The sequence below is a fragment of the Astyanax mexicanus genome, chromosome 25 (assembly GCF_023375975.1).
Source record: "Astyanax mexicanus isolate ESR-SI-001 chromosome 25, AstMex3_surface, whole genome shotgun sequence".
Lineage (NCBI taxonomy): Eukaryota > Metazoa > Chordata > Actinopteri > Characiformes > Acestrorhamphidae > Astyanax > Astyanax mexicanus.
The window spans coordinates 13,830,552-13,845,263 of NC_064432.1; the positions used below are offsets into that span (position 1 = coordinate 13,830,552).

At 36.2% G+C, this 14,712-nt stretch overlaps 1 protein-coding gene across 5 annotated transcripts in view; it reads left to right on the top strand.

The window, feature by feature from the left end:
- The window catches only part of tmem131l (transmembrane 131 like), a 97,119-nt gene that overhangs the window by 54,803 nt on the left and 27,604 nt on the right, over positions 1 to 14,712 (top strand). For 4 of the 5 annotated variants that reach the window (XM_022667220.2, XM_049472557.1, XM_049472558.1 and 1 more), the window contains exons 10-21: positions 986 to 1,044; positions 1,122 to 1,227; positions 2,651 to 2,753; positions 4,080 to 4,215; positions 4,839 to 5,009; positions 5,644 to 5,713; positions 6,673 to 6,793; positions 7,708 to 7,777; positions 8,640 to 8,749; positions 10,984 to 11,053; positions 12,510 to 12,637; positions 13,696 to 13,838. In XM_022667220.2, coding sequence (XP_022522941.2) covers positions 986 to 1,044; positions 1,122 to 1,227; positions 2,651 to 2,753; positions 4,080 to 4,215; positions 4,839 to 5,009; positions 5,644 to 5,713; positions 6,673 to 6,793; positions 7,708 to 7,777; positions 8,640 to 8,749; positions 10,984 to 11,053; positions 12,510 to 12,637; positions 13,696 to 13,838 — 1,287 coding nt within the window. The remainder of the gene's footprint in view (positions 1 to 985; positions 1,045 to 1,121; positions 1,228 to 2,650; positions 2,754 to 4,079; positions 4,216 to 4,838; positions 5,010 to 5,643; positions 5,714 to 6,672; positions 6,794 to 7,707; positions 7,778 to 8,639; positions 8,750 to 10,983; positions 11,054 to 12,509; positions 12,638 to 13,695; positions 13,839 to 14,712) is intronic. The other variant, XM_022667222.2, reaches the window with a different exon arrangement.

The window sequence follows — 14,712 nt, forward strand, 5'->3', positions numbered from 1 at the left end:
TGGGGTCGTTACTGTGTTGGAAAACTAAAACCAGTTTCAGAAGGGAGAGGAACATGCTTCAGAAGGTCACAGTCTACTTTTTTTAATTTAAGTTTAAATCTGGTGTTACTGCTTGCTGAAAATTCAGCATGGCACCTCATGGCAAAGAGCTTTCTGATGATGTGAGAAACAGAATCGTTGCTCTCCACAAAGATGGCGTGGGCAGCTGCAACGCAATGGCCATAATCATACAGCGGTTTTCCAGGATGGGTTTTGCTGAGAACTCCAAGGTCGACCAAAGAATTTAAGACCACATGTTCAGAGTAATATCCAGAGTTTGGCTTTAACCCCTTTTAACAGTAGCCATGAAATGCAATTTTCCCTAAGGGTCCCTTAGTTCAGCTTAGAATATTCTTTTTAAAAAACACACTCTAACCTGGTGATTAATGGCTTATGTAAAAGTAAAAGTAGGTACTTGCGCACTAAAAATGTACATAACTTTTCTCTATTTGGTAAATTAAAAACCTCTTACTATAACCACATATTTTGATAATTTCTCAAAAAAATGAACGGAAATCTGCCTGTTTTTCACCCACACAAATCGTCATATCTTGAAAGTACATGGTGATCTCAAACTAATTGTGCTTACACAGATGCCTGTCCACAAGCAGCCACACATTTTTAAGCTACCTATGATGGTCTGAGTTTCAATAAAGACAGGCTACAGTCTTTCTTATTATTGAATCATTAACACTGATCTTAACCGAGGTGAAAAAGATCCTGCAGTTCCATCTCCTGGATGAGTTCTTCATGCACTTTTGGAGTAATTTCAGTAGGCCAGTGACTATAAAACTAAAACTTTACTGCTTCACTACTCAGTACTCTGTTTTATCTGCTATAGAGGTGAGTGTGGTGTTGTTAGGCTGCCCCCTGGCTGCTGTTTGTGGTGTTGCAGTGCGTGTGCTAATTTTCAGAGCTCATCATCACCTGTTTGCTTTGTCCACAGCAGATCCCAGAATAGGAGTCTACATGCTGAACTCAGGGGTTAAACAGCTCTCCGTCAAGGTAAACTCTCACTCTCATTAAATCACTGAGTAATAATCTGCACCAGAATATAAACCCTTTCTTTCTGATTTCCTCAGGAAATTCAGATCCTGTCGAGAACAGACAGCTCTGTAGAGATCAGCCAGATTCCACTCAGAGCTTCAGCCAGTAATCTCACTCAGGTGGCCATGCTGTCCTGCAGACGTAAGCTATTTTATTTTTTTTATTTAGTTTTAAATAAAAAAAAAATTATACATCAGCGGTCGGCAATAGGTGGCCCGTGACGTTGTTTGAACTATAATAAATGCCCATTCTCATGCTCCCTATCTCCTTATAAGGGCGTTTTTCCCCGGTCGTGTCCCAATTCACTAACCAGGGCAGTGGTAGTGTATTGGAGCGCTACCCTGACGACATGGGTTGGATCACGATTGAGGAGCGGTGTGTGTGTGTGTGTGTGTGTGTGTGTGTGTGTGTGTATTTATTTATTTATTTATTCTTTTTTTCTTGGGTTTACCTGCTTTGAGATCAACTGTTCTACAATTGGGTTCAACAACCCTCTGGGCAGAAGAGCTGACGGTCTCTATCGCATTACACTTCATTTTACAAAACAGATTTTTTTTTTTGTGGCTCGGAAAATATCTGGCCCGCGGCCAAACTTAATTGCCGACCCCTGATGTTATCGCTATATTGTCCCACCCTTAAAGGTGTAAAATGGACTTTTGCTGTAGTAAAACATGATAAAAAGTTTTTACCTTTGATGAATAGCTCACCTCCGTTCTTCCACAGCGTTCCGAGATCCAGAAACTTTAACAGTTTATGCAACAAACACCCTTCAGACTGGGTGATACTGGGTATGATTTACCCCGATAAATCACTTTTTTGTGATTCATATTTATTGTCTTTTCTTAATTTGGTAAAGACATTAAGTAAAAAATAAGATGTTTTAAATGTTTGAACTTCAATGTGACATTCAGTTTTATAATCCTTCTCTAAATGTTCCTTAACAATACTTATAATACTTATATTATACTAATAAAACACTTATAATAATGCCAGAACCACTGATAATTTGTCAAATAATCATACAGAAACTGTCGGATAAACTTTGCTAAAATGTTGAATTATCTGTAATTATAATAGTTTTCTGGTGTGTGAAATTGCTGGAATCGTATTGACCCAGAAATTAAAGGGTGTTACTGAATTTAAGGATAGCAGGGGGGTGAATGTAAAGTCATGATCAGTACATATTTACCTGCGCTGTGTAAATAGTGTTTTTAATAAACCTCTTGTGCAGTTTTAAAGCTCAAAATGCCTTCATGTTCTTAGTTTTAAAAGTCAGGGCTCTCTGGATTCTATCAATGAGATGTGGAGCTACCTTTAGCCTGAATAACTGTGTAAAAACTGATTTATCTGCATAAAGTGCACATAATACTGCATCTCAGAACGCTGTGGGAGAACAGAGGTGTGCTATTCATCAAAGATAAGAACCTTTTGTCATGTTTTACTACAACAAAAGTCCATTTTACACCAGAGTTCTCCTTTAATATAAACATGGTAGCACATGGGAAGTGCTGATTTTACACTCTGAGATATTTAACGTTTATTTTATTTTTCTTCTCTCTCCCAGGTTCTTTGTCGTCTCAAAGCAGAAAATGCTCCAGTCAGATCAGCATGCAGATGTTGGGCAACAGTACAGTCCACACATTTCCCTGGCTGGATACCTCACACAGGTAACAGACACATCACTACCAGCTAGTGCTGGGCGTTTTTTTTTCACCATTCATTTGGTTAATTCGATTTACAGTTTTAATGCGATTTTAATGCCAATTTTACATACAGACTTTTTCATCTTTTAAATGTAAAATATCTGAAAACGCTCCTCATTTCTGAAGTGTTTATCCATCTTATCTTTGTTTCCAGTGCCTCCCACAAACTAACCTGCACATATTTTTCAAACACTCAGTTTGAGGACTGAGCTCATAGTGAAAACAGTTCCAGCCCTGTTCCAGCACTTATCCTGCTGGGATAAAGCATATATTTATCTAGAAATAAATCCTACTGTTTCTAAAAACTGCAGCGTCATCGCCCCTCAGTGAGGATCTGTGATTAATTGTGGAAAACAATAATAATCTCTTCTTCAAAATTTCTTCTGTGACTCATTAAGTGCATTATTTCTCTATTTTCAATCACAAACTCACGTTCTAAAGTAAAGCGTCCGTCAGAGTTTTTCCTCGGTTGTGTAGATACGAGGTCAGCGTATGATCTGAACACATTCACTCAATGAGTCGACTCCAAGCATCTGAACACCAAACAGATATATAAATATTATATACAATTATTATATACATATATTTTTTATACAGGTAAATCTAATTTTGAACCTTTACTTTGTCACCTGTAGTTTGATTTTTAGTAGGGGACAATAATTGATTAGAATCAAAATTTGATTTATTGTGAGAACAAATCTTATTTCTTAGGCCATAATTGCCCTCTCCCTTCTCTCTTTTTCTCTCTACCTGTCTCTCTCTCTCTCTACCTGTCTCTCTCTCTCTTTCTCTCTTTCTCTCTCTCTACCTGTCTCTCTCTCTCTACCTGTCTCTCTCTCTCTCTCTCTCTCTCTCTCTCTCTCTACCTGTCTCTCTCAGTTCAGTTCAACAGTGCTTTATTGGCATGAATGTAACAATCAACACTATTGCCAAAGCATAAAACAGAAAACAAACAAAAATAATAATAATAATAATTAATAATAATAATTAATTAAAAGATAGATTACATACATACAATTACAACAACAGGACGTATTATTATTTACAGGATTAACACTTACAATTATTATTAATGATAATTCAAATAAGGAAATAAGAGTGTGAAGACTTAATAAATGTGTGATAATAAGCAATAAATCATTAATATTAGAATTTAGTTATAATAATTTATATTGTGCGGTTTTGTCCACACTGGTTGTCCCTCAGGTTATGACAGTCTGTAACATATCTCTCCACCTGTCTCTCTCTTTCTCTCTCTACCTGTCTCTTTCTCTCTCTCTCTTTCTGTAGAAGTTTGAACTCTGCAGCGTGGCTTCAGTTCAGACAGAAGCAGAGAGGAGTGGATTTGTGGTTCACAAATCCTCTACCCTTCAGCTTCAGGATCACCAATGTGTCCCTGACCCAGTCTGCACACACTCTCTTTAAGGTAATCCTCTCCCCTGATTCACTAAGGGTTTTAATTTTTGAATTAAATAAAAATCTGTACATGTGATGTCCATCTGTGATGTACCAAAGTCAGAGATAAAGTTGTGGAAATGTTGGTCACTCTGGAGGAGCTGCAGAGATCCACAGCTCAGGTGGATCAGGAGAATCTACTATAAGTATCTAACTATAAGTCCTGCACTCCACAAATCTGATCTTTATGGAAGAGTGGAAGAAGAAATCCATTGTTGAAAGAAAGACGTAAGAAGTTCTGTTTGCAGTCATGTAAGAACACACTAAACATGTGGAAGAAGATTCTGTTCTCAGATCAGAACAAAGCTAAACTTTTTGGTCTAAATGCAAAAAAGCTCTTTATGTGTGGAGGAAAAAAGTAACACTGTTCATCACCCTGAACACACCATTCATCCCCACTGTGAAACATGGTGGTGGCAGCATCATGCTGTGGGGATGCTTTTCTTTAGCAGGGACAGATTTAGGAAGCTGGTCAGAGTTAATGGATGGAAGATGGATGGAGATAAATAAATACAGGACAATACTGGAAGAAGAAAAGCTGTTGGAGGCTTTGTGTATAGTTGTGTGTAATCGTGCATGTTTTGTTTTTTGTAGGTAGTGAATGTCTCTAAGACAGTGGGCGTGGCCTCTGGCTGCTGGAAACTGCTGACGCTCCATCTCCTCAACAGAACGCTGCCTGTCAATCACATCACTGCATTAAAACTCAGCACCAGCCTGGGCTTCTCCCTGGAGCTGCCAGTTCATACCTTCTCCACCCAATCAAAGGTACGCTCCACCAAACCCGTATACTCCTCTGTTATTTACCCCCAGTTCATACCTTCTCCACCCAATCAAAGGTACGCTCCACCACACCTGTATACTCCTCACTGTTCTTTACCCCCAGTTCATACCTTCTCCACCCAATCAAAGGTACGCTCCACCACGCCTGTATACTCCTCACTGTTCTTTACCCCCAGTTCATACCTTCTCCACCCAGTCAAAGATGCAAACCATCACTGATTGTGGAAACTTCACTGGTGATCAGTGATGGTTTGGAGAGACATGTCATCTGCTGGTGTTGATCCACTGTGTTTTATTATCAAGTCTAAAGTCAGTGCAGTTTAGTTTTCCCACAAAATCTTACAGCACTTCATGCTTCCCTCTGCTGACAATCTTAAAGAGATGTGGATTTCATTTTCCAGCAGGACTTGGCACACTGCCCACACTGCTAAAAGTACCAATTGTTCTAATATATTAATATTTTAATGTTCTGAGACACTGATTTTTTTCAGCTGTTTACATTTTTTTTGTGTACAAAAGTTTTAATGCTTATTATGTTTTGAAAAGCCTTATAAAATTCTCTCTCTCTCTCTCTCTCTCTCTCTCTCTCTCTCTCTGTCTCTCTCTGTCTCTCTCTCAGCGGGGGGAGGTGGTGTTTGAGGCAGGTAGTGAATGTGAAAGGCTGTGTCCTCTCCGCCTCTCTAAACCAGGTCAGTGTAAATCTCACTCCCTAAAGATTGGTGGTAAAATCAAAGAATGCTATATTTACAAAGTTGGAAACCTCTGGAATATAATCAAGAGGAAGATGGATGATCACAAGCCATCAAACCAAACTGAACTGCTTAATTTTTGCACCAGGAGTAAAGGCATAAAGTTATCCAAAAGCAGTGTGTAAGACTGGTGGAGGAGAACATGATGCCAAGATGCATGAAAACTGTTTAAAAACCAGGGTTATTCCACCAAACAATGATTTCTGAACTCTTAAAACTTTAGGAATATGAACTTGTTGTTTTCTTTGCATTATTTGAGGTCTGATAAGTTTTTGTTGTTTTACACATTTCACATTTTCTGCAGATAAATGCTCTAAATTATGTTTTTTTTTTTAATTTGAGAGAATTGTTGTCTGTAGTTTATAGAATAAAACAACAATGTTCATTTTACTCAAACATAAACCTATAAATAGCAAAATCAGAGAAACTGATTCAGAAACTGAAGTGATTTTTGCACCTTTTAGTCACAATTCTTATCTATTTGATTTGTTTTGGATTATTTTTCTGAGTTTTTTTTGGATAATTGATAATTGAAGACATATACCTTGTACTATCATATATAATAATATACGATATAAAGGGGGGACCTATCCTCCTCTGGTCAGACAACTTATAAATGAATGTTAAAAAGTCACTATAAATCCACACAGCTCTAATATGTATTTAGTTAAATAAGAACAGCAGCAGTATTAGCAGTGTATCTGTGATAAGTGATCTGAATAAAACATGTAGTCCAACTAAAGGGAGACAGCCAGAAGGTAACATAGACACGGAGGCTCCCTGAAACACCGACATCCACCCAGCCAACAACAGAGCCAGTATCTTAATTGACCACAATTTCCTATGTCCATGAACCCCTGGATCTGCAGCATTATCTAAAGGGAACATTTTCATTACAGGACGTTTAGAATGGCAGCAGTCTCTCCTCCCAGAATCCTCCTCTGCTCTCTGGAGGACCGACAGTAATTTGGCCTCAGCGCTGTGCAGCCGCTGGCACTGCAGCAAAGAACTACACTGCAGGTAAACACACACACCACACCTCTCACACGTCTTGAAATCAGTAACGTTTTATTATTTAATTAATTACACCACCAAGTTTGACCCAGCTATCAAATAAACTTATATACTTTTAATTGAGCTAAACTGCTGATAAGGCTCAGTTTAATCTGATATATTAGCCTGATAATATACTGCTATGATCAAACACTGTCTCTGCTGCTCCATGCTGTTTACACTATAAGAGCACGGTAAGTGCTGCGTTCCCTGCTCACATCCTATTGAAAACACTGTGTTTAAAAGAGCAGCAGCAGATTCTCAGTGTTCTGTGTTAAATCAGCTTCATACTGCACAGATATACAGATAAACACACTGGAACACAGAATCTTCTTACTATATTAACTTTTTTACACAGAGCCAGACAGCTCTGACCAATCCGAGGAGACTCTGATGTGCTCACATGGTTTATTGGTGCACATTTTAGTGCGTTTAAGTTTATTTATGCCTGTGTGAAACCAAACCAAGCAGAGGGAGAAACGCTCCAAATAAACAAACAAACTCATCAAGTCATAGAACTCAGATCATAGAAACGTAAAAACTACTACTACAGGTGTGAAAATGCTCTTTTATACTTTATACTAATTTAGAAATCCTTACAACCAAGCTGAGATATTTATAATAGAGTAAAAAAAGTTTCCTCTATTCAATTTATCATGCATTCTTTATTTTAGTGCCACATGGTTTTATTTTATCTCCCATCAAACATACGAGTATATACTAAAAGAGTATTTTAATTTTAGACACCAGAAAAATAAATATAATTATGTTTTACATTTCTTACATTTTTTATTTTATTAACATTTAAATATCTACTATAAAAACTGAGATTAATTGCAGTCAATCACAGAATATTGTTGTGATTGTGTGTGTGTGTGTAGGTGGCCCAGACTTCCTGCAGATCCTTCTACCTCTCTAGATTTTGGAGCTACACCCGTCAATGAGAGCAAGGTATTATTTCAATATTCTGTGATAATTAAATCATGATTTAAATGCTGGTGTTTCCATGTATTTATGAGAGGAGACAGTAATAATAGTGTAAACAAAACTGTAATTCTTAAAAAAAAAAAATATATATATATATATATATATATTTTTTTTTTTTTTTTTTAAATATAATATATATATATATATATATATATATATATATATATATATATATATATATATATATAACAAGCGCTGAATGTTTATCTACACAGATTTCTCTCCTAAAAACTGTTTATTTGGGTCAATAAAGCACTTCTGTTTGTTTACAGTAAACTTAGTTTTCTAGTAGTTTGACTAAGTGTGAATTTTCAGTCAAGGTTTTCCAGCACTAAGGCTCGGTGCAGAAGCGTTAGCATTAGCCGCTAACCAGCAGCAGTGCTAGTGGGACGTAAATGCCGCACGATAGGGCTAGACTGAGGAACCTTGAGTGTTGCGGTCACCCGCAGGGCGATATCAGCTAACGCTTTGTCTACAGTTCAAAATACTTACCTCTGAGCGGTGAAAGAGCTAGCGCTGCGGTTAGCGGCAAATGCTAATACTGCTGCACCCAGCCTTAGTGCTGGAGAACTAAACTGAAACTCCTGTATAACTCTGTACTTCAGTAGAGTGACTTTACTGCTCCTTAATACCTGACTGGTAGAATTCATACATAAGGAGCACCGGATTATCAGGAGCTCTGGTGATTTTTGGGAAAATGAAAGGATTTTAAGTACAGGGTATAGTCAGAAAAACACAGTAATTCCTTTTACTGTATTATTATATAACAATATGATATTTATCTAGATTTGAATACTCCTGTTCACACTGTGTCTCTGTGTTCCAGATTAAGAACTTTACTCTGAAGAACCCGACTGGTTCTGTAGTTTCTGTGGAGATCAGAACCCTCTCTTCATATCCAGCCCCTCTGGAGGCCTTAGACCTGCTTACCAAATGGTTTGAAAACACACACACACACACACACACACACAATAGATTAAGGCTGTGTATTGGCAACAACTTGACAATATGATATGTATTACGATACAGGACTCACAATTCACACTACGGTATTGTGATGTACCGTGATATTGATGTGAAGTTGATGTATTCAGATTTTTGATTTTTTTTCTTATTTTAGGAAAACAGTCAGTAAAAAAAAAAAAACATATGGATTTAGTCTCAGCGCAGAAAGTTCACAAAACAGTGGGAGCTCCATTAGTCTAGATATATATATATATATATAAATACAATTTTATCAGATTTCAATCTGACAGAAGTCAATGATCCATAATGTCAGGATACTTATAATAATGCACTCCATATATCTAAATATATCCAGGATTAAAGTAAAATAAATGATACTGGACTAATATAATCTGCCTCTAGTAGATATATAATGAGAAATGTGAACAGTGTGATGTTTTCTTTTGATAAAAAAGTAGTACCCTGATGTGATAATTAGGGGTGTGTGATATGGCGCCATATTTCAGGGTATAATATCGTTCACCATATTCAAAAATGTTGACCATCTTATTGCGTACGATACGATATGACACACCCCTAGTCCAGAGTAGCGTTCGCTGGTTTGGACCATGCCGGGTGTGGAAATGATCTGAGCCCGGGTCCGCACAGTGGGGTGGTGTGGTTGTGTTTGGCTAATTTTTTTATGTGATGCTTCTCTTTATTTTAAGTTTTGCTCTGACTGGTTACTCTGAGTGGGTTCTATTTGGAGATTGATTGCATTTCATTTTCACATGAATACCGCGCTGCTCCTAGACGAACTGTAATCCTGTGCATTGTGATTTGCCTTTCAACATTCACAGCGTTACACAGTAGAGCTTAGATTGGGCCGAAAAAATCCGACCCGACCCAGCCCGAGCCTGTGCACGTTCTGCCCGAGCCTGACCTAACCCGAACCAAAAATTGTCATAATGAGCCTGACCCGATCCGCCCCATAAACTGGCTGTTTTCGGGCTGTTTGAATGAGCGAAATATAATCAGAATTATGTTAATTAACACTGTAACATAGAAGCATAGAACTATTATTTAATTTAAATGATTTTTAAGAACAGCTACACACAGTGCTGCAAGTCAAACGCGGACATGTCGGAGTTCACATGCGTCCAGAGCTACGTGGTTATTAAATTTTTAATTTTTCATTAGTTAATTTTATTTTGTTTTTATTTTTTTCTCCTACAGTTCAGTAAGTTTTGATTTGTTTTTAGATTGGGCTTGCTAGTTTTTATTAGTTTTCACACATCAGAAAGATCAATCTAAAAAACAAGAGAGAGAGAAAGAAAGAGAGAGAGAGACAGAAAGAGAGAGAGAGAGGGAGAGATTTGCGTGTTCTGGTGTATGAGCTACTCACAGGTAAATGTTCTCACATACTGAATCTCCTGTTTCTCTTTCATCTACCTCGAGCTCATATTCTAATCCCAAACAGAATTCTGCAGTTTCTCACTGTTTTCTGTCACGCTGCAGCTGTTGTGCCGAATCTGACTCCCCGCTGAATCCGACTCCGCTTTGCGAACAGAATCGGCACAACACCGCCCACTATACAACTCTGCTGTACAAAAGCGCTTATAAATAAATTAAACACAAAAATAAGGGAAATTCTATCAGTAATTTCAGTTCGTTTTAGTTAGTTTTATAAACACAAAATACAGTTCCAGTTAGTTACCTTTTTTTTTTTAATTATTGGTTTTATTAGATTCAGTTAACACAAATGTTTTTTCACATTCAATTTTCGTTATTTCGTTCGTTTTCGTAAACAATAAAAATTGGTTACTTAGCAACATTGTGATTATCACACCAGAGCTTTATATAAAATAAAAATAGAATTTAAAAACAAATGCCTACATCTCAGACTATTTTCTGGAGCCCGACAAAACAATACACAAGAGAACCCGACCTGACCCGAGGAGCGACCCGAAATTGAGATTTCCCACCACATTCCTCGGGTCGGTCCTCGGATCAGGTCAGGTTCTCTTGTGTATTTTTTTTTAGTAAAGAGATTAAGTGCATTGAAATATAATGTAATAGTGGTTTTGCATTTCATTCTGGATCATATTCTGCATGTTAGTGAGGAAAAGCAATGCAGCTTGTGGCATTTACATTAGGCTGTTGATATCTGTGATTAAATGTAAAAATATATTTGTGATTTTGTGATTCATTCCTCTTTTGCTCAGGTTTAACATCAGTCCCCTCTCAGTGAACATCACTACAACCGAGTTTTCTCTCTTTGCTGCTGATTATAAGGTGAGTTATAAGCTTAAGCTTTGCAATTTACATACAAACCTTATTCTCTCTTTTCTCTTTTATTTATTTATTTATTTAAAAAGTCCTTTTCAAACGAATCAATTAATCAGTGATTAGCAATGAGAATTAGTGCTTTTCCACTATGATGGAAAAAAGTTTTTAAGATATGAAGAAGAAATTTGCGCTTAGCAATCGTAATTTACTTAAGATATTTACAACTTGAGGATTTTCATAATAAATGAGAATAATTGACGATAAGCAAGTAACCAATATAACGGCTGCTTGCAGTAGTCAATCAATGTAGTGAATAAAATATGCAATACTTTTTGAGTTAACATGCATACATATGTTTACATACATTTTAAAAGAGTTGGAGCTGCTCTGTTGTGTTAAAAATATAAAATAATTACAACTGTTAACAGTAAAATGTTTATTAAAATCTTTAATGTTTACATATTTTTTGTTGTAATAAATGTTTAATGTTCGCAAAGTAAAACCTCAATGAAGAAAAAAGATTTATAATATACAGGTCTGAAAAAAATAAGAGAGCACTTAAAAAAAATAAAAATACTCAGTTTCTTTGATTTTACCACATTGAAAACCTCTGGAATATAATCAAGAGGAAGATGGATGATCACAAGCCATCAAACCAAACTGAACTGCTTGAATTTTTGCATCAGGAGGAAAGCAGCATAAAGTTATCCAAAAGCAGTGTGTAAGACTGGTGGAGGAGAACATGCCAAGATGCATGAAAACTGTGATTAAAAACCAGGGTTATTCCACCAAATATAGATTTCTGAACTCTTAAAACTTTATGAATATGAACTTGTTGTTTTCTTTGCATTATTTGAGGTGTGAAAGCTCTGCATCTTTTTTGTTATTTCAGACATTTCTCATTTTCTGCAAATAAATGCTCTAAATGACAATATTTTTATTTGGAATTTGGGAGAAATGTTGTCTGTAGTTTATAGAATAAAACAACAATGTTTATTTTACTCAAATATATACCTATAAATAGAAAAAAATCTGCACAGTTCTATCCACTTTAAGACTTAACCTACGGAGGCAGGTTTTTTCTGTATTGGATTGTGAACTGTGCATAAATTTGGATTCTTATATGGAATTTAATATTAATTCAACGAATTAACAAATATAAAAGAAAAAATATATAATTTCAGATTGAAATCAGTAGAAAGTAAAAAGTTGAAGAATCACAAATTAACTTTTTTCTGTGTTCATTTAATTATTTAACAAAAAAATGCTTTTGCATTTTTTTTGCTATTGTTCTTAATTTTTTTCTGTATTACTACCAAAAAAGTCAATATTACAGTCAAATAGAGCACAAAAATGAATGCTGTTAGTGTAGTTGTATAGTGATAGATTTGTAAATGTATAGTAAAATAATAATAGTGATTAAAGTGTGAATGTTTAATATGTGTGTTTTTGTTGTGGTCAGTCTGCTGGGAGTTACAGAGGGGGCGGCGGGGTGCAGAGGGTGGTTCTGCAGCCGTGGGAGTCGAAAAGTGTTTCTGTGGTGTTTAAACCATCTGAACACAAACCCGTCACCTCCATGATCCTCATCAGGTACCGTGATCTTCAAATCAACACAGCAGTCTTCAGTAATTTTGTGATATTTTTGCTAATGTTTAATGTCATATTGTAGCTGCAGAATTAGCATTGTTTTGAAATTGTAGCTACATAATTAGCATTGTTCTAAAATTGTAGCTACATAATTAGCATTGTTCTAAAATTGTAGCTACAGAATTAGCATTGTTTTAAAATTGTAGCTACAGAATTAGCATTGTTTTAAAATTGTAGCACAGAATTAGTTTTATAAAATTGTAGCTACAGAATTAGCATTGCTCTAAAATTGGCGCTATAGAATTAGCATTGTTCTGAAATTGTAGCTACAGAATTAACATTGTTCTTAAATTGTAGCTACAGATTTAGCATTGTTCTTTAATTGTAGCTACAGATTTAGCATTGTTCTGAAATTGTAGCTACAGAATAAGCATTGTTCTTTAATTGTAGCTACAGAATTAACATTGTTCTAAAATTGTAGCTACAGAATTAGCATTGTTCTGAAATTTTAGCTACAGATTTAGCATTGTTCTAAATTGTAGCTACAGAATTAACATTGTTCTAAATTGTAGCTACAGAATTAGCATTGTTCTGAAATTGTAGCTACAGAATTAGCATTGTTCTAAACTTGCAGCTACAGAATTAGCATTGTGATAAAATGTTAGCTACAGAAATAGCATTATTCTTAAATTGGAGTTACAGAATTAGCATTGTTCTAAACTTGCAGCTACAGAATTAGCATTGTGATAAAATGTTAGCTACAGAAATAGCATTATTCTTAAATTGGAGTTACAGAATTGGCGTTGTTTTGCTTTTGTAGTTACAGAATTAGCATTGTTGTAAATTTGTAGCTACAGATTAGTGTTCTTTTAAAGCTGTAGCTGCTGGATTGTTATATCTTTGATTGCTTTGAGTTGTTATGAGTTTTATAATATCAGTAACAGCAGGTTTATAAACTCTTGTGTTCAGGAATGATCTGGATTGTTGTATCTTTAATTGCTCTGAGTTGTTATGAGTGTTATAATAACAGTAACAGCAGGGTTATAAACTCTTGTGTTCAGGAATAATCTGACGGTGTTTGACCTGGTTCTGGTGAAGGGCTTTGGGGCGAAGGAGCTCCTGCGTGTTGGGGGGAAACTTCCGGGAGCTGGAGCTTCACTCCGCTTTAACGTCCCTCAGTCCACCCTGATGGAATGCAGAGACGGTGAGACCTACACTCATATTTAACAGCCAATCAAAAGCATTTTATTAATGCATAAATTCTTTTTTTATGCATTTAGAGCTTTAAACATGTTTAAACATGAACTCTTTAAACAAAAGAGATCATTTGCTTACTGTATTTTTCGCACTTTAAGGTGCCTTTAAAATCCTAGTATTGCATAATAGTGAAGTGGAACAAAAATGATACACAAAAGTGTGTTGTGCAAAAGTATTCAGCCCCCTTTACTCTAAAACCCCTAAATAAAATCCAGTGCAATCAACAACGTTTAGAAATTATTTAATGAGTTAATAGAGTTAATCCAGCTGTGTGTAATTTAGTTTCAGTATAAATACAGCTGTTCTGTGAAGACCTCAGCAGTTTGTAGAGAACACTAGTGAACAAACAGCATCATGAAGACCAAAAAACTCACCGGACAAGTCAAAGATAAAGTTGTGGAGAAGTTCTGTTCTCAGATCTAAATGTAAAAAAGCTCTTTATGTGGAGGAAAAGAAACGCTGCTCATCACCCTGAACACACCCTGATCCCCACTGTGAAACATGGTGGTGGCAGCATCATGCTGTGGGGAGGCTTTTCTTCAGCAGGGACAGATTTAGGAAGCTGATCAGAGTTGATGGGAAGATGGATGGAGATAAATAAATTCAGGACAATCCTGGAAGAAGTTGGAGGCTGTAAAAGACTTGAGACCTTCCAGCAAGACGATGACCCTAAACATACAGCTAAACAGAGCTACAGTGGAATGATTTAGATCAGAGAATATTCATGTGTTAGAATGATCCAGTTAAAGTCCTAAAGTACTAAATTCCATTGACTGTTCTTCAGCTGTTTTATAAAGAAGAACGGAGGAAAAATCTTTAAA